Below are 17,810 nucleotides of genomic sequence, written 5' to 3' on the forward strand. Positions count from 1 at the left end.
GGGTGCTGCTGCACGCGCGCAGTGCTCCCGTGGCCCCGCCCCCCGCCTCCATATTGAGGTGGGAAGGGACGGGATCGCTCACGAAATGGCGGCGGTCGGTGCTGCGCAGGGCTTTGGTTTGAGGGAGGAAGTCACTAGTGAAGGCTGGAAAGAAAGTGCCCCGCCTCCTCGGAGCCTATTAACGTGTTTGGGAAGTCCCTTCAATTGCTGAGGGGGAGAAATAGCGTTCCTGCAGGCAAGCTGGGCATTCTTACCGCAGCACCCCCCTCCTTCCCCCTCCTTGCCGACTGCAGGAGCACTGCAAAATGGCGTGCTGGCCTGCGGTACCGGCTGAGTGGGAGGGAGCCTGCGGGTATTGGAGCAGCGTGGCGCTTAGAGTAGGGAGAAAGGGCGAGATGTGTTCTGCAGGGTTTGCTGCCTAGGAGGGACTGCTGTTACAATGAGCTTGCAGCAGAAGAAGCAAGAAACAACATTTTGTGTGACGGAGAGCAACTCTGTGAAAAGCCTAGAGGTGCTTATCCCCAGTGAGAATAAAATGCCTGAAAAAAAAATTTCCCTAAGGAAATGCTGCTTTTTGTTTCTGTGGAAAGCTCCTGTAACAGGTGTGTCCCAAGGATCATTTCTCTCCCATAGAAAGAAGCTGTAACAGCAAGTGGTTTTCTTCCCATATGCGAATGGCAGTTCGTGTACAGATAATAAAAATGAGCAGGAAAGGACTTCACTTTTCCTTTAGGAGTGACCTGACAAGTTCTGGGGTCATTCTTTTAAGGTAAAAGCAGTCTGAGTTGCTAATTGAAAATCCTATACCCTCGAGAGGTGTCAAGAGAACTGTAAAAAGCCTGTCTGTTTTTTTTCTTGTATAGGTTTTTGGGTTTGGAGGAGTCTAAACTCTACAGTTTCCCGTAACAGATTACCTTTAATACACATAGGAGAGTTTAAAACACTTAATGTTCCAAGCTTTAACGTAATCCAGCTAAAAATTAGGGTCAGTAGGTACAAAAAAAATTATGCAATTAGCAACAGAAAACAATATTTCACTTAACCTAAAGCAGCGTCTCTATATAGTGGGTGTGTTACTTTATCAGATTTTAAGTTTACTTATAGCTAGAAGGGAGATTTTTTCCTTTTAAATTATCCTTCTGTAGTCCAGACCCCTTGGAAGACTGTAGAAAAGCAGCTTTACTTTGTAGTCACAGAACCATTGACTGTCAGTCATTTATATAATGTTCCTGTAGTAGCAAAGTTAGTGCCTTAAATAGAAGGTTGTTACTGAGAATTCTGGGGCGCTTGCTAAATTTAGCAGGTGTAAGAGCAGGGATTTGCTTCCCAGCCAGCTTTTCATAATCCTGGACATTGTTTTCTGTAGTACAATCTTAACATTATAAACCAATGGTTTCCTAAAGCAGAATATAATTCAGAAATTTTCTTTTGCCATGTGTTGCTTCTCAATATTAATTGCTCATTAGGGTGTCTGTGTTGCACTCCAAGGGATGTACACTTTTCTGACTAACCCTGACACCCCCTTTATTTAAAATGTGGCTGGCAGAGGTTAAAGCACTTCACTTTCAGGTTTGAAGCAGCACATCGACATGTAGAAGTCAGGCTGGTTTTATGTAGTTCAGTTCTCAGGCTCATGCTGCATCTGGTCGAGGTGAACCCAGTGCAGCCTGTTACACATCCGTGCTGCAGGGTTGAGGTCCTGTGCAGCATCGCTGGCCAGCACCTCCATGCAGAGCACTTTACTTGCACAGAAGTACCAGCTTGCTAAGTAAGCTTTTAATCTGGGTGAGCCTTCTCTGTCTTGGGGATGTGAGAAAGTTGTAAAATAAGTTTTCATAAACTCTCTTTGTCAAATGTATGAGGATATTCCCTAACTAAAAAAACCCCACAACACTGAAAGAGAGCAGAAACACTAATGCACTTGTAAGCAGTAATCATAGCCTACAATCATGCTATAGAAAACTGAGCTTAGAAAATTAGCACATGTTAGAATATGCCTGGTCATATATAGACGGTAATGTCAAGAGCTCCAATTAAACTCATTTGGGTTTTGATGCTTGTTGAAATACCAGTGTTACTGCAGTAGTTGTACCCACTAGTGTTCATTGAGTCTTCATTATTCAATACGCTTTTTCATTTGTAAGACTTAAGTCTACGGTGATAGATGTTTAAGAAGTATTTCCCATAACACTGAAAACCAGATACGTACTTCTACTTTCTTGCTTTTGTACCCTCAACTTACAAAGTTATCCAAGTACAGAACTTACAGTTTTAAGGAACTGAGAAGTAATAAATGTCTTAAATGTGTAAAGATGACCTTTTAAAACTGGTAGCCCAAAAGGCCAGACGTTCTGTTTGCACAGTAACCTTTTTTTCTCATACACTCTGTTCTTAATTTTTTTTATAGTTCCTCATGATTATGCTGCTTAAAGTCTTGGAGCTTCCCTTTATCTTGCAGTGCTTTGTTGCTAATCCCTACAGACCAATACACAACTTGAACATAAGACAGGCCTAAAACGAATGCACTTCTGGGGGAGTGGGGACCACCCAAATTATTTAGTATATTGAAAACTCTTTCGGGTTGTTTGCATTTGAGCACTCTTAAATTGTTAGTTAGTTAATGTTTTAATTAAAATCACACCTCATTAAGTGTTTCCTATGCTGCTGTCTTAAACCCATTAGAAGTCATTGTTTTTAAGTAAACGTGTTCCACCTATTTGTAGTTATAATGTACACTGATAATTTTGAGTAATTCTGTGAAATTTTAATTCTGTGCTTTGTATTCAAAATACGTTTGGTTTTTTTATTTTGATGTTGTAGGGCCATGAGCCAAAGGAGCCAGAGCAGTTGAGAAAGCTGTTCATTGGAGGTCTGAGCTTTGAAACAACAGATGATAGCTTGAGAGAGCACTTTGAGAAATGGGGCACCCTCACGGACTGTGTGGTAAAGTGTCAAATATTAGTTTGTGCTTTTGCAAGGATATAGGTACTTAACTGGGACAGAAACGCAGACCACCCCCTGGGTTTTTGCAGGTGATGAGAGACCCGCAAACAAAACGTTCCAGAGGCTTTGGCTTTGTGACTTACTCCTGTGTGGAGGAGGTGGATGCTGCCATGAGTGCTCGGCCGCATAAGGTTGATGGACGCGTGGTTGAACCAAAGAGAGCGGTTTCGAGGGAGGTAAGTCAGTGTTTCAGGTCACCTTATTTCCTGATCTTTACGTAGTAATTTAAAACACTGAATGTCATTTTTGGCATTGTAGGATTCTGTAAAGCCTGGGGCCCATCTCACAGTAAAGAAAATATTTGTTGGTGGAATCAAAGAAGATACAGAAGAGTACAATTTAAGGGAGTACTTTGAAAAATACGGCAAGATTGAAACCATAGAAGTCATGGAGGACAGGCAAAGCGGGAAGAAGAGAGGCTTCGCGTTTGTGACTTTTGATGATCATGATACAGTTGATAAAATTGTTGGTACGTAACTCCTTACTGAGGGAAGATATGTGGGATAAAAGTGCAACGCTAGATTTCAGAGCAGCAGCATGTGGAGTGTAAGAGGGGGGCATAATCAACTGCTTGACTGCTGTGAGAGATCAGGTGGATTGATGTTCCGTTTAAAAGTGTGGTCGTGCCTTACAGTCACCTTCTATGACAGTTTGACAGCAGGTTGCTTTTCAAGGATTTGGTGGTTGGTTTTTTTTTTTTAACTCTCCTGTTTCACAATTTTTTCCAGTTCAGAAATACCATACTATAAATGGACACAACTGTGAAGTGAAAAAAGCACTCTCCAAACAAGAAATGCAGACTGCTAGCTCTCAGAGAGGTGAGTTTGGTGTTGTGTATGCTTATTTTATGTAACTGGTTTTCAATTAATGTAATTTAAGTGAAATATTTTGTAGGTCGTGGGGGTGGCTCAGGCAACTTCATGGGTCGTGGAAACTTTGGAGGCGGTGGAGGGAACTTTGGCCGAGGAGGAAACTTTGGTGGAAGAGGTAAATGACTGGAACGTGTCCGTAGAATGTGATTTCTGCTTGCTTACTTCCTGTGTCAGTTGGCTTGAACACTTGGCAGGCGTGTTCAGGAAAACATTCTGGTCTGTTTTGTGTTCCAGGAGGCTATGGGGGTGGTGGTGGCGGTGGTGGGAGCAGAGGAAGCTTTGGGGGTGGTGACGGATACAATGGATTTGGTGATGGTAAGTGTACTGTTATTTTTTTTCCCCTGTGCAATATAATAACCAGCTATAAGTCTTGCCTTTATCTTGGAAACCAAGTCTACTTTGGTGATAATGTTTTCTACATTGCAAAGCTGAAGAGTTAAAAGGTTTTTCGTTTTCCCCACAAAATGATGGGTGAAAAAAAACTTCCCCTATATTTACCCTTTAAATTACCTTATGGTCATGGAGCAGCTGTTCATGATTATTGAGAACTAAATGGAGGTTCTGGTGGTAGTTGAGATGACTGAAACTGAGTAAAGCAGTGACCAGTTAACATACCAGAAATCTCTTCAGTCAACTGTAAGACTTGTCATGGCTCAGTAGTATCTTTTTCATGTGAATTTTGGATACGTATCCTAAATACATCTGAAGAGAAGTGTGGAAATTACCAAATGGCTGAGGAAGTAGCGCTTGAGGAGGAGGCAGGGAATAAGCAAAGTAGCGTGCAGTTACTTATGTATTGGTTTTATAAGCAGATTATACATAGTGATGTTGAGATTTTTGGAACTGTTCCCCAGTTTGCAACTACTCCACCAGAATGTCGGTGACCAGACCAGCATCTGGAATACTGCTGTCTTTCAGATGTGCTTTAAGTGATTAGAAAAAAATAAAATGCCCAGTAGCTTTGGCACACGTAACTAAAGCTGTGCATCTGGATAAGAATTGTAAACCAGACGTCTTTTGAGGGCTTTGCCTACTGAGTCATTGCAGTTTGGAGGAGTGAAGAGGATACACGGTACTGACAAAGCCAGCTGTGTGAAGAGGCAGTTACTACGTGTAATGGGTGGTGGTGGTGGTAGCAGCATGTCTGTGTTTTCTGTGAGCCAGAATGAACTTACAAGTATCATGCTTCAAGGGTGTACATAAACTAACAGGCTTTTTTGTTTGAATGGAATAGTTTAGATAAATTATTCATTCACAATTGATGTAATACAGGGAAAACACTGTGGGATATTTTGTGTGTGTGTGTGTGTGTTTGGTTTTTGTGTTAAATGGGCCTTTTGTTACCAATAGTCAGCTTTGGTGTGCTTAGTTTGACTTTTTTATTCAAAGGTGGCAACTATGGAGGTGGTCCAGGCTATGGCAGCAGAGGGGGTTATGGTGGTGGTGGAGGACCAGGATATGGAAACCCAGGTGGTGGATACGGAGGTGGAGGAGGAGGATATGATGGCTACAATGAAGGAGGAAATTTCGGTGGTGGTAAGATGCCAGCTTTAATTAGACATCCTTTTTTGTTTTCGGCAGGTCTGAGTTGTGCAATGCCTCAAGAATGATACTGCATAAAACGAGATGTACAATTGGGCCTTAATGTAGAGTGCTGTATGACAGAAGGAAAGCTGTTCTCTGCCTCAGTCAGCTTTGATACACTCTAGAACATTGTTTTGCCTGGAACTTGTTTTCAGAAAGTAGCAGCAGCTGCAAACCTGTCTGTGAAGGCAGAACAGGAGAATTTTGAAGCTGCTGACCATGTGAAGTGTTGCTGTCAGATACCAGTTCACATCACGCAGACCACATGTTCCTCCGTTGTGAGGACTGTGAAGTCTAAGCTTCTGATTGTTTGCCCCAAGTGTGGGGGGTTAAGTTGCAAAATCTGCTGCGTGTTTTGTTAGACCCTCTGACGTGTATATGCAGTGTGCCCGTTACAGTTGTGTCACTTCTTGGAGCAAGTCAATTGTGTGTATTTTACATTACTGCCACACTTCCAAAGCATTGGGCAGTGGAAGAATGACAGCGAAACTCGTGTGCTTTTCTGAGCTTGGGGGCGTTAAATTTGGCCTGTTGTGTTAACTTCCAAGTTGCCTACTCAGATTTGTGTACATTTTCTAATAGTGCCTGATGTTTTCATCTGCAAGGAAATATCAGTTTCTGACCTTCAGAATCCTAAGGGTCCTCTGTCATTTGTGCGTTATGATCAGAGGTAGCGTGCAGAATGTTGGCTGTTCTGTTTTAAATTATTAACTTTACATCTGCATTGGATGTCATGATTTGGCGAGCTCCGTGTCCTGCGTGTTGAACAAAAGTGTGTTTGTTTCAGGTAATTATGGTGGAAGTGGAAACTACAATGACTTTGGCAATTACAGTGGCCAACAGCAGTCTAACTATGGTCCCATGAAAGGTGGTGGCAGCTTTGGTGGCAGAAGTTCAGGCAGTCCCTACGGTGGTAAGTGTGATTTTGTACAGAAAATGCTTTTTGGATGAAAATGTTTTCTATTCTTGTATTTCGTAATGTTCCAATGTACACCCGGGGTTTTTTGTAGGTGGTTATGGATCTGGAAGTGGAAGTGGGGGCTATGGTGGCAGAAGATTCTAAAAATGCTACCGGAAAAAGGGTAGGTGTAATTCATATATATAATGATGATTAATAATGTGCAACTGTTCACTGAGAGTAATAATTTTCTTATCCTGTATTCAACAGGCTACAGTTCTTAGCAGGAGAGAGAGCGAGGAGTTGTCAGGAAAGCTGCAGGTTACTTTGAGACAGTCGTCCCAAATGCATTAGAGGAACTGTAAAATCTGCCACAGAAGGAGCGATGATCCATAGTCAGAAAAGTTACTGCAGCTTAAACAGGAAACCCTTCTTGTTCAGGACTGTCATAGCCACAGTTTGCAAAAAGTGCAGCTATTGATTAATGCAATGTAGTGTCGATTAGATGTACATTCCTGAGGTCTTTATCTGTTGTAGCTTTGTCTTTCTTTTTTCGTTTTATTTTCCCATTACATAGGTATATTGCCCTGTAAATTGTGGTAGTGGTACCAGGAATAAACAAATTTAAGGACTTTTTAACTTTTCAATATTTGTGTAGTTCAGTTTTTCCACATTTAGTACAGAGAACTCTATAACAGAAATAAAATGTAGTTTAGGGTGTTTCCTTGTTAGTTAATAGAGAGAATTAATGCATTTCTCAATTACTATTTTGTATTAATTTAAAGTTAACGATAGAAACACCTATTGATTTGCAGTCTTAAGGGGTCTAGTCTCAGTGTATATATGTAACTGTCACTGACATGAGTTACATAGGCATACAGAGGGAAAACATCTGTATGTTGCATTATAGTTTGTTTAGATGTATAACTAGGATTGAGTTACTCCAATTAGTGTTTGTGAATTATAGAACTAAGCTTTACCTTAATGAAAATTACGAATTACTTTTTGGTTTGTGCATATTTTTTTAATTTGTAGTTCTGTATTAGTACTAGCGCTTCAAGAAAATAAGGCATGATAAATATTTTAACAAGACCAACTTTAGACACATTAAAGCTGTCTCCCGTCTAATTTGAGATGTATAAGGGATAACTGCAGTTGCTTCAGTCTTGGGTGAAGAGAACAAGAAACTTGTTTTTTACCTTTATATTTATTGTCATTCCCAAGAAGTTAAGGTGGGGGGAATCAAGTGCCTGTTTCCTTGGGATATACGATGATTCTGTTTCAATAAAACTATACTTTGGGGAGGGTGGCTTGGAATTTTCATCCCCTTCCTTTGTCCCCGTTTCCCTCTCCCTCACACCAGACTGCGCTGTTTCAATTAATGAGGTGTCACAGTGAGAGTAATAGGTGTGTTCCTCAATAACTTAATGGCTATATACTTTCTTGCATGCACCCTAGGCAATTTTCTGGACACATTCTTCTGACTGGGAGCCAAGGGTAGCGCAGGTGTAATCACTGACAGTCCAGGTAACGCGTTCCAAAAGCCCTGTCACAGTGGGCTCTCACTAGTCTAGTTCTCCAGCTTTTATTCCCGTGCGAATGTCTGCGCTCAGCTAAGAGCTCGAAGATGCAACAAACACCACCTAGTTGTGTTTTCCTGACGAGAATCACTCCCCACAATGTAGAATGGTACAGTCTCGGGTTTGCACAGGCAGAACGATAGCGTGTTATGATTTGGTTTGATGCACTGGAGTAGCAAATCTTATCAGCACATATGGCAGAAATTGTACCCAATTCTCCCTCCCGACCTCCAAATTAAGGCGTTACGGTCTGTCCTTTTCTCAGCTGATACGAATTCTCTCTTGACTATTGCCAGGACAGTGCTTTCTGTCAATTCAGACTCAGAAGAGTAGGTGCCCAGTCAATGCTCAGACACTTGACATACGGTATTGGAATTACTCACACCTGTTGCGCTCTGGGTCAATGTGCAGTATAAGGTAAATGCGATTCCAGTGTAGGAATGAATCTGCAAAGATGTATGAAATGGCTAAAGGCATCGTCAGTCATATTAATAATGAATTATCATTTTAAGAAGTAGTAGAAAAATGAGTGTGTTGTTTGAAAACAAAAATTAAACGCTGTTATTTAAACACTGTTATTGGAGTGTATTTAGACTGCAGTACACTTAAACAAGGAACTGGTGTCAAGATGGTAGCATTCAAACTGGATTTCAAAGTCTGCTTATTTTATGTGGAGTTTTAAAATATCTCTAAAGTTAAAGCAAGAATTGGTGATTTAGTGAACTCTTATGTTGTTGTACATATTAATTTGGGCTCGGGGTGGGGGGGAGGTTGTATTTCAATAAAGGCATTTTTTAAACAACCCATTTGGAGTTTGAAAACATTGGAAACTAAACCACAACTCACTAGGGAGTGAGCCACCTAACTACCGACTTGTTTTGTACGTTGCTACGCCTAGAAGATGTGTAGACTTGTACCCGGGACCTGCATCTAATGGCAGGGGCAACTGGAGGTTGGGGTTGATGTCCCTTCTGACAATCGATCTGGTATTTCTAAATTTCTAGAATGTATTGACAGTGTTCTTTTCAACAGGGCCTCTTGTAGCTGTACTGTGACAACAATGTTAACTTTGAAAAATAGTGTCATAATAAACTTTATGAACAAGATCTGTATGCAACCTTTTAAGAGATGGATGTAAGTGACGGCTTTGTAGGTGGGTGGGGTAGCTTAGCTGTTGTTCGTGATGTGGAAGAGTGTAAGGACAGCGCTTAACCAGCTTTAAAGAACCTAGGATGTACTTCTTTGATCCATACTTTGCTAAGGAGACTCATAAGACAGGACTTCAGCAGCCTATTGAGTATGGAGAAGTCAGCATAATAACAGAATGACGAGGCAGCAGGAGCAACAGCTTCAACTTCCAGAAAAGTGAAGGCATAAGATACTGTGCTGATAGTGAGCAGCTGTCCCGAGGCTAGTTAAATCTGCTTGTCACAGCTGAAATATCGAAGAAAGCTAGCAAGAGTTCTTCACCTTTTGGAACCTCCTTGAGTGATAGCTACTTGAGTTGACTCAAAATCAATAGGTCTAGCATTTAGACCTGAAAGGAAGGGCAATGAGCATAGGTAAGGTTTGCCTTTAAAATTTTTCATGAATTACAAAGAGTAGCGGGGGGTTTTTAAACAAGGTAAGAGTAATTTCTTTAATTTTCAGGTTGAATGAGAAGCTGCTGCTTGACAAAATGGGGAATGTCTTGCACATCCTCTTCAATTGAAGGTTTCTGACTGGGTAAGATCTGTAGTGTATAGTAAAATGCTTGTTTAACCCTTATTTCCTTCTAGGCTTTCCTTTGCCAGCCTTTTAATACCAAGGAAAGCCTTAAGTACTGAAGACCGAGTGTGTCCAGCATCTGTCATCCAGCGTTTCCTGCGCTGGACGAGGGTTGCTGGCATAATTGCTATTCAGGAAGCTGTTCCTGGCAGGTACAGAGTTGCTGTGTGTGTGATCTACAAGACAGAAACGAGAACTGTTTTGAGATATGTGCTCTACTTCCTGTGTGCACTGGGGGGTTCTGAAAAGTTGTGTGTTACTTGTACTGGGAGGAGGCGCCTCGCAGAAACCCAGAGAGGTGAAGATGCTGAAGCGGTTGGTTCATCGCAGGCCTCAGCAGGGTGCGATTCGCTGCTGCTGCAGCCATGCTGTAAAGGCACTGTGCTTTGGTTAGAGCACCGATTTCCCTCCCAGTAAATCCCATCAGGTGGGTTGGTGTTGACCTGTACGAATCAGAGTTCCCCGTCAGGTGCTTGGTGCTTTCAGGCAGGGTGGTTCAGTGGTGGCTGGTGCTGTCACGGATACCCGCCTGAAAGCACGGCGGCACGGACACAGCTGAGCGGCACCGAAAGAACTCTGTGGAATCTGCTTTCATGCACATTGGTTCTTAACTCTTGGAACGTGTGTTTCCTTTGCTGCATCTTCCATCGTTACAGGTGTGGGGTATTATTGACTCCTTTTATACAGTCGTCTAGAACTCAGAAACACACCGACACTTTTGAGTGCATTAGTTTTGAGAAGTCAGTTTCTGTTTTAGCATTGATGATGCTTCAGTTACTCAGAAAACGAAGTCAAATGGAGCCTGTGCATTTCGGTTTAACCTGGGGCTTAGGCATGTTCACAGACTGACTCAAGTGTTTAAACTTGTCACCTGCTCTCTGTAGACATCCAGAAAGCAACCTCTTGACTTTTCAACTTTAAAGTTAACTTAGGAGTAATTTACAGTGGTAATGTTGAGATTTTCGTACGGTTGGGAGCTACTTTAAGTGTTGATAAACGTGCTCAGTTAGTCCAGGCCGAGGCAAAATGTGGAGCTGCTGCCGAAGGTCCCGGGCTGTCCCTGGTGCCGTGTGCCAGGCGGTGGTTGCTGCGCTGAGCAGCTGCTCGTAGCCCAGCGGTGGAAAACCTTTGCTTGTCCTCTGCTGGGCACGCTCCCTCCTGTGAGTCCATCAGTGTGCAGCAGCAGGGAACCCAGGATTCCCAGGATTTCTCAGTGGAGGGCAAATGTACCTGGGGGCAGGGGGAGTGCTACCATTTCTTAAACGGAAAAATCTTCAAAACATTTTAACAAAAGTCAGTTTTAACAGGAGCTTTCTAGCTTGCATCCCACAGCAGCCCTGTGCGTAGAGCAAAGCTCTGCCTTCCCTTAGCGTTGGAGGATCCTGCGTTGCTGCAGACTTCTGTGCTCTGGAGGGGTCTTTTTGCAGGACTTGCAGAACTGGACAGTCACTGTTAGAATTTTAACACTTGGATTTATAACGGTCTTGTCAGACTAATTTGCTTAATTTCAATTATTTATACCCCAATTTGTTCAGAAACAAACATTGTCAAAAATAAACACATCCTTAAGGGGTCCTTGGTCAAGTGAGGCACTTCCAAGAGTTAAGAATATTGCTTCATGGCGAGGCTTTTCTGTGGTAGCTGCAGTTGGAAGTAGCAGCTGTAAATGGGGATGTAAAGATGTAAAGTTAACAAAGCATCAGTCCCTAAGCTGCTGTTCTGCAGGAGTTTGATACCCAAACTTGTGTGTTGAACCAAAAGCAAATGGTACTTCCAGATCGTAAAAATGTGTTTCCCCAAAAGAAGCTCAGGTTGGTGCAGATACGATGTCTTGTTACAGAACACCGAAATTTAGCACAGCGCCTTCACTTCAGTGTCCTTCAAATACTGAGGGTGGGAAGGGGAATGCTCCTGGTCTTTCAAGCACTGGTTGTGGGATGTCCTGACTCGCTGTCTTTGGTTCCTGTGTTTAAGATTGACGTGTGTTCATGTGCTGTGTACGCTGCAGCAGGACATTCACTGACCTGTCGGTGTGTGCTCTCTGACGAGTGTTTGTGTCTGCGGTTGTGTGGAGCATGAAAGATCGCGAGTATCACTGACATTCACGTCTCTGATGGATGGTTCTTTTTCTGCTGTGGGTGCTACAGGTTGACATCTCTATCTAAGATTAGCTTTTTCCTGACCTAAAGTAATCCAAGTCTCTCCGTAGAAGACAAATGGCCTTCATGTAGAAGATAATATCGCAAGACTGGAAACAGAATAATATGTTAAAATAACTGGCAAAGACTTCGAGAGCAGTGGTGCTGGTGTGCTGCGATCAGTACTTGTGGTTAAACGAGTTTTAAAATAGCATGGAAATTGAAAATTGAAGTATAGTCCATAATGGATTGGAATTTGTTAAAATATTTTGTATCAGAATAAAGTGTATATTGTCAAATGACTTACATCTAAAAATGTGTTGCCATCACCTTTTTTTAGTGCTGCGAGGAACACAGTGGTCTTTAGTCACTGCGACACATTCGGTTACAGCGACGGCAAGTCGGGAAACCTCGGTTCAGTCCCGCTCTTCAGCTTTGCTTTTAATAGTTTTAAAATCGAATGTTTTGATCAAGAAATAAATGGTCCCCAAGTGGAGAGCTGTCTGTGTATGGGTCGCACTGCGATGCGTTACACTGGGAATGTCACCTGTCACCCAGGTGTGGGAACGCGCTCTGTACCGCAGTAGTAACAATAAAGTGAAGGACACAGGTTTGCAATCTGGTGTTTTCACATGAACCAAAATAATCGAATGTGGAATATTTGTTCCTTAATGCTGTTGGGTGTGTTATGTGAGTGCAACATTCACTGTGTTCCTGATACGAAAAACACTGGTTCAAACCGAGTGCAAGTTGCCGTGGTCCAAGTTGCTCCAGACCGATTCTGTGCCTGGTGGATTTCAAACAAGGCTTCTGCATTAACTGCAGGGGTATTTTTGTTGTGCCTTTTTTCACCTTGGGAATGGCCCAAGTGTCCCTGTGTTAGGGTTTAGATGTGTGGGTGGTACAGATACAACGGCCCCTGCAAGGGCTGTAAGGATGCTGTTTGCCTTGGGCTTTCACATCAGTGTTTAAAATAAGGACCGGAGTGAAGTGGAGGGTGGGGTTTGCTGTGGTCTCTGTTTTAGAGCCAATTTGTAATGAAAGGATTGGCACTACAGCTAGGAGAACATTTTCAGTGTAAGTCAGTAACATTTAATAGCCTCGTTAATGGCAGGGGGACCCAGGAGCTCTTCCTCTTTAGGTCCTGTGTGCATTGCCCTCAGCCCTACCTGCGACCGGAGCTGCTGTCTGTGGTGCAAGGCTGGCCAGGACCATAGCTTGTGTGCGTCCTCCTCAGTGCTTATGCTCTGAAGTTGCCATCCTTGGGTATGGATTGGATCACCTTGCTTTAGATGGCAGCAAAGTCACATTCCCTTAGTGCTCTGCCTGGCCTTGGTGATTGCTTGGGGTGTTTTCCTTCCTCGGCAGTGCTGGTGGCAAAGTCAATTGAGGCGTATTTGAACAGCAGCGAATAGGAGCAAATAAATCTGCTTGGTCCATCAAATCCAGCCTCTGGGTTTTCAACCGCTGGTATGGACCGTTTGCTCCAAACAAAAAAAGAGGAGCGTTCCTGCATGCAGAGTAGGCCAAGGGCTCTGCAGGGGCACGGCCTGGCACGCTGCTAGCAAGGGAGCAGGTCAGTATAAGACAAGGTAAGCAGCCTCAAAGTGCAAGAGTCGGGTCACCTGGGTTTACGTTTCCCAGTGTCTCCACAAAAAGCGCATTGCCACTTGATGCAGCAGGTGGGGTTCCTAGCACTTCCCGGGATGTTGGCCATCTGAGGGTGTAGGGTTTCTTCATGACTTTGCTGTATGTGCTGCCTCAGTTAACAACCATTTTGCGTGGCAGGATCTCACTTGAAAGGTTGCAGCAAGTAACACAACATGAGAAGTTGTGTGAAACTTTCTTTTCTCTTGAGGTAGGCAGAGCTGGATCAGCTTTTAGACCCAGGGTCAGGATCTGAGGACTTCTGGCCCTCGGCCATTGCACCTGCCTTTCATAGAGGATGTGGTGATGGGATCATGGTCCTGGCGCTACACTGCCCTGCAGCAAAGCTGCCTTCTTGGTGAGGCTGCTGCTGTCCTGCTCTTTGGTCAGCTACAGTTGCACTGCAGCTCAAGTGCAATTGAGAATCGAACGAGTGGGAGTGCGTGCATGGCCTCTGCTGGTCAGACTCAGTGAGTGAGTTACCAGTAAGAGGAATTACAAGGTGACAAAGATTGGAAATAATTTACTTGGGGTAATAAAACCAAAAACCAATTATGCAGAGTTACATCAGTACGACTGTGACCCAACTGGACAACGCAATAGCATCTGAAATTCTGTGCATGCAGGGAAAACCAAAACTGGTAATGCCACAGCGGGGTGGTGCTGTTCAGGGCAGAGCTTGGAGTCACTGCAGTTGTGTGAAAGCAGCAGCTGGAAGCAGAACCTCCAGAGCATCTCCTGACAGAGGAACAGGCCCCAGGACGATGGCTTGCGGTGTTGCTGCCCTGCCCTTCCTCTTGGCACTTCTGGTTTGAGGTCATTTAGAAGGTCCATACAAAGTGATACAGAAGGGAATTGGGATTTTGATGATCTAAATTACTCTGACTTCCGTGGCCAGCCATGAGATGAGATGCTTTCTGCTGGACGTGTAACTGCAGCACGGTCAAACAAGACTGCAGCTTGAACTCGCCAGCAGCGGTGTCAGTTTGTTTAGGATTGCTCTAACTTTGTGCATGATGAGCCAATGCAAGGCTGGCTTCCTAACCTGATGTCCCCATTTAAACCTTTTCCTACACCATTATTAAACAATCTCTGTGGGCCCCACTCTACTCTTTGTGAGTACCTCCAGTTCCTTCTTTTAGAACAATGTATAATGTCCTGCAAAAAACCTTGGTGTTTATCAAACTAAACAAAGTTATGCATAATATTGTAACAGACAAAATAGCCTTGAAACTACAGAGCACCAGCAGCAGAAAAAACATTTCAGATCAAACATGCCTTTGAGCAGTTTCATTGGGAAGATGAAGGAAGATGGTTCAGCTTTTAATGTTCAGGTAGGTGTGTGTTTCAATTACAAATTGTGCAGTTTCTGTATCTGAAAAATTCCACGCTGATCAAGTACAGAGGCCGTTCGAAGAGTAAACAAAACAGCGCTATTTATTTGCCCAATTTTTATTTTGATTCATAATTTAAACATCACAATCCTTTTCGGTGAATTGAGCACAGGTTCCACATAGTGCAGCTGGCTGCTTTGTCCATGAGCCCCCCAGCCATGGCAGTGACAGGGGATGTTCTGGAACAACGCCTCAGAAGTGCGCAGAATCTGTAGTTGGAGAGGTTTTAGTGCCTCCAGAGGAGAGATCTCATCGTGAATTTCAGTAGTGTTCAGAGAGCAAAATAAAAATGATGTGAGCTCAGCAGAGGCTTGACACATAACCCTGTGTCACACAACCCTTCCGAGGGGCAGGGAAACCACGCCGAGCACCGCGGCGGCACCGCGGCCGTGCGGCACATCGCTGGGTTGGGCTGCTTGTTACATGGAGACAGCGTTAGAAAACCAGCGAGGATCCCCTTCACTAGGGAAATAAATGCATATGAAGTAGAGTTAAAAAAAGTTTAATGAACTGATAAATCAAAATCAAACACTAAGAATCACCTTTCTTACTAAATTAAAACCACGTACTCAATATAAAGCAGGTATAAATGCGTAAGAAAAACGGGAAACACACACTACTGCCTCTTTATAAAAAAGTATCAGAAACCATACTGTTTGTCTTGCGAGAAGTCGCATTTAGAAGGCTAAAATCATTTATATATATGTATATCTCAAATAGATCTATGAATATAACAGATAGGAACAGTATATAAATACGGTATCTTTAAATATTTACACGTATATGGCAACTAGTCAGAGTGCTGCTATAAGAAGGAAATGTCTGTTACAAAAGCGAGATTACGTCCATCTGCATGACACTATTAGTTTAAAACCTGCATCTTCCACAAACTAATTACTGACTTGAAAATTCTCATTGCATAGAATTACTCGGAAAATATTATTTAATTCTGCATTCCACCTCACAGTAAAAACCATCAGGACAACGATACAAAAATACGAGCTCTGAGAGCAGCAGCCAGCTGTGCTGCCCTTCACAGCTTAGTCTCTGACTTCTTGCTCTTAGGAACAAGAAAGACGTTGCCATCTCTGGTTTGCTGCAGGGAATATTCGCTAGGGGAGTAGGACTTCCCGTCCTCGTCCCGCAGCATGCTGAAGACCTCGAGATACAAGGTGGTCAGCTGCTTTTTCATTTGGCGGAGGCTTTTGTCATGCTCTCCTTTCTCCTTAAGCAATTTCTCTTTCTCAACTTTGAGGTTGCTCAAGTCTTGCTTCAGTTCCACTATATTTTCCAGTTTTCTTTTACGGCAGTTTTGAGCAGCCACTTTGTTCTTGCCTCTCCTGCGTATATCTCGAATGAGCGCCAGCTGGGTTTCGTTAAACTGCTCCTTGGACATCATTTCGTTGAAGTCATCAACGGGGAGATTGATGATTTGTTCAACAGGAACAGGGATCTGCAGAGCTTTGGCTCTTTGCTCATCTCTTGTGAGATGAGCTTCGAGGCGGCTTGAAGGTTTATCTTTTGTGAACGGAGCTTCGGGGTGGCCTGGACTAGGAGGGGGCTCTTTCTTTGGTGTGTTTGTACCCTGCAAACCGTGTGGTTGAGCGCCTGGCCCCACGGGAGAAAACACTTGATCCTGGAACTGCAAGGAGTAGGTGCTGGCGTTGCTCTGCAGCACGCTGCCAGGAGCACTGTCCATCTCCTCCATTTCTGAATCGCTACAACCAAAACTCTTATCTCCGTAGGCAGAGGACTCAACAGAGTGCTCAGGTGATGCTACAGCAGAACTTGCGTTCAGTGAAATACCAGAGTCAGAATCATTACATTCTGGGGCGGTTCCTGAGTGGTTGCCATTAAAAGCTTTACACAGTGAGAAATCAGAAAGATCGATAGGTTCACTTAGGATTTCCACGAGCGACTGACTGATGGTGTTTGGCGCTGTTGTGTCATTGCTCGCCTTCATGTCAATAAAGGCCGTGTAGAAATCCTCGCAGAAATCAGAGTTTGAAGGGGACATGTCACTTAAAGAGTTCACACTCAGCGGGCTGGTGTCTTCTGGTGGCAAAATGCTGGAAAAGGGGCCCTCGACACTACCCAGGAAATCTGGGCCGCAGTTGGCATCTTTCCTCACGATGGGTAATGAGCTGTAGTAATTATAGCTGTTGTGCATCTCTGTTGGCTTGGGTTCAGGGCTCGTGATCGTGCTTACCTCAGCCAGGTTATCATTTTCAATGTTGAGGCACTACACGGGAAATGCAAGAGAGAAGTTAAGTGACACACCTCCAATTGATGATGAAAGCTTTTTCTATAACCCACAAAGATTAAATATTTTAGCAATCAATGTGCACATAAAAAGAGTATTACAACACTGCTGTAACGTAGATGACTACAAGACTCTTTCATTACAGAGAGGCGCTCTAGGAAAATGACTACATAACTGAGCAAGAGAATGAAGCAACTTGCTCTGGACAAAGCCATTTAGATTAAGACAGCAGAGCCTCTCAAACCCAGAGCAAGACGCTGCAGAGACCCATTCCAGTGCGGTGTGGGAGCTGCACAGAGCCCCCCTGTTCTGCTCAATTGCCAGTGGGGATCCTGGAGCTGCCAGGTCTGAACTTCTCTGAGGCGCCACTGCCAGGAGTGGTGTGAGGCTTAATGAGCGTCACCAGCAAACAACTGCTTTTAGCACGCCTTAATTTCGTGTTACGTGACAGATTTCCTCAAAGAACAAGGTTCTTCCAGGATTTACTGAACGAAGCAGCTGTTCAGTGCAGAGAAATGCAATTCTCAGTGAAGTAAAAAGGGTACTAACGTGAAGCCTCGCGAGCATTAATTCACTCCACACACTTGTAGTTAAGCTGCTAACATCGTTGAGTGTTGAAGCCTGCAACACTGCCAGGCCCTCACTGGCTGCAACACCGACGCTC

General features: G+C 43.6%; 2 protein-coding genes across 2 annotated transcripts in view; one reads left to right on the forward strand and one right to left on the reverse strand.

The window, feature by feature from the left end:
- The window catches only part of HNRNPA3 (heterogeneous nuclear ribonucleoprotein A3), a 9,179-nt gene extending 1,714 nt beyond the window's left edge, over positions 1-7,465 (forward strand). Inside the window, exons 3-12 of the mRNA XM_010195022.1 lie at positions 2,821-2,943; positions 3,033-3,179; positions 3,262-3,472; positions 3,732-3,821; positions 3,898-3,990; positions 4,110-4,190; positions 5,265-5,411; positions 6,247-6,372; positions 6,470-6,541; positions 6,628-7,465. Coding sequence (XP_010193324.1) covers positions 2,821-2,943; positions 3,033-3,179; positions 3,262-3,472; positions 3,732-3,821; positions 3,898-3,990; positions 4,110-4,190; positions 5,265-5,411; positions 6,247-6,372; positions 6,470-6,522 — 1,071 coding nt within the window. The 3' untranslated portion in view covers positions 6,523-6,541; positions 6,628-7,465. The remainder of the gene's footprint in view (positions 1-2,820; positions 2,944-3,032; positions 3,180-3,261; positions 3,473-3,731; positions 3,822-3,897; positions 3,991-4,109; positions 4,191-5,264; positions 5,412-6,246; positions 6,373-6,469; positions 6,542-6,627) is intronic.
- An 8,451-nt stretch (positions 7,466-15,916) lies between these two features.
- LOC104548884 (nuclear factor erythroid 2-related factor 2-like) lies at positions 15,917-17,125 on the reverse strand (the record flags this gene model as incomplete). Its single annotated transcript, XM_010195034.1, has 1 exon — positions 15,917-17,125. A coding segment is annotated over one exon (1,209 nt), but the record flags the coding sequence as incomplete, so codon positions are not given.
- Between the last annotated feature and the right edge of the window lie 685 nt (positions 17,126-17,810).

This window comes from Mesitornis unicolor, unplaced genomic scaffold (assembly GCF_000695765.1).
Source record: "Mesitornis unicolor isolate BGI_N332 unplaced genomic scaffold, ASM69576v1 scaffold39680, whole genome shotgun sequence".
Classification (NCBI taxonomy): Eukaryota; Metazoa; Chordata; class Aves; order Mesitornithiformes; family Mesitornithidae; genus Mesitornis; species Mesitornis unicolor.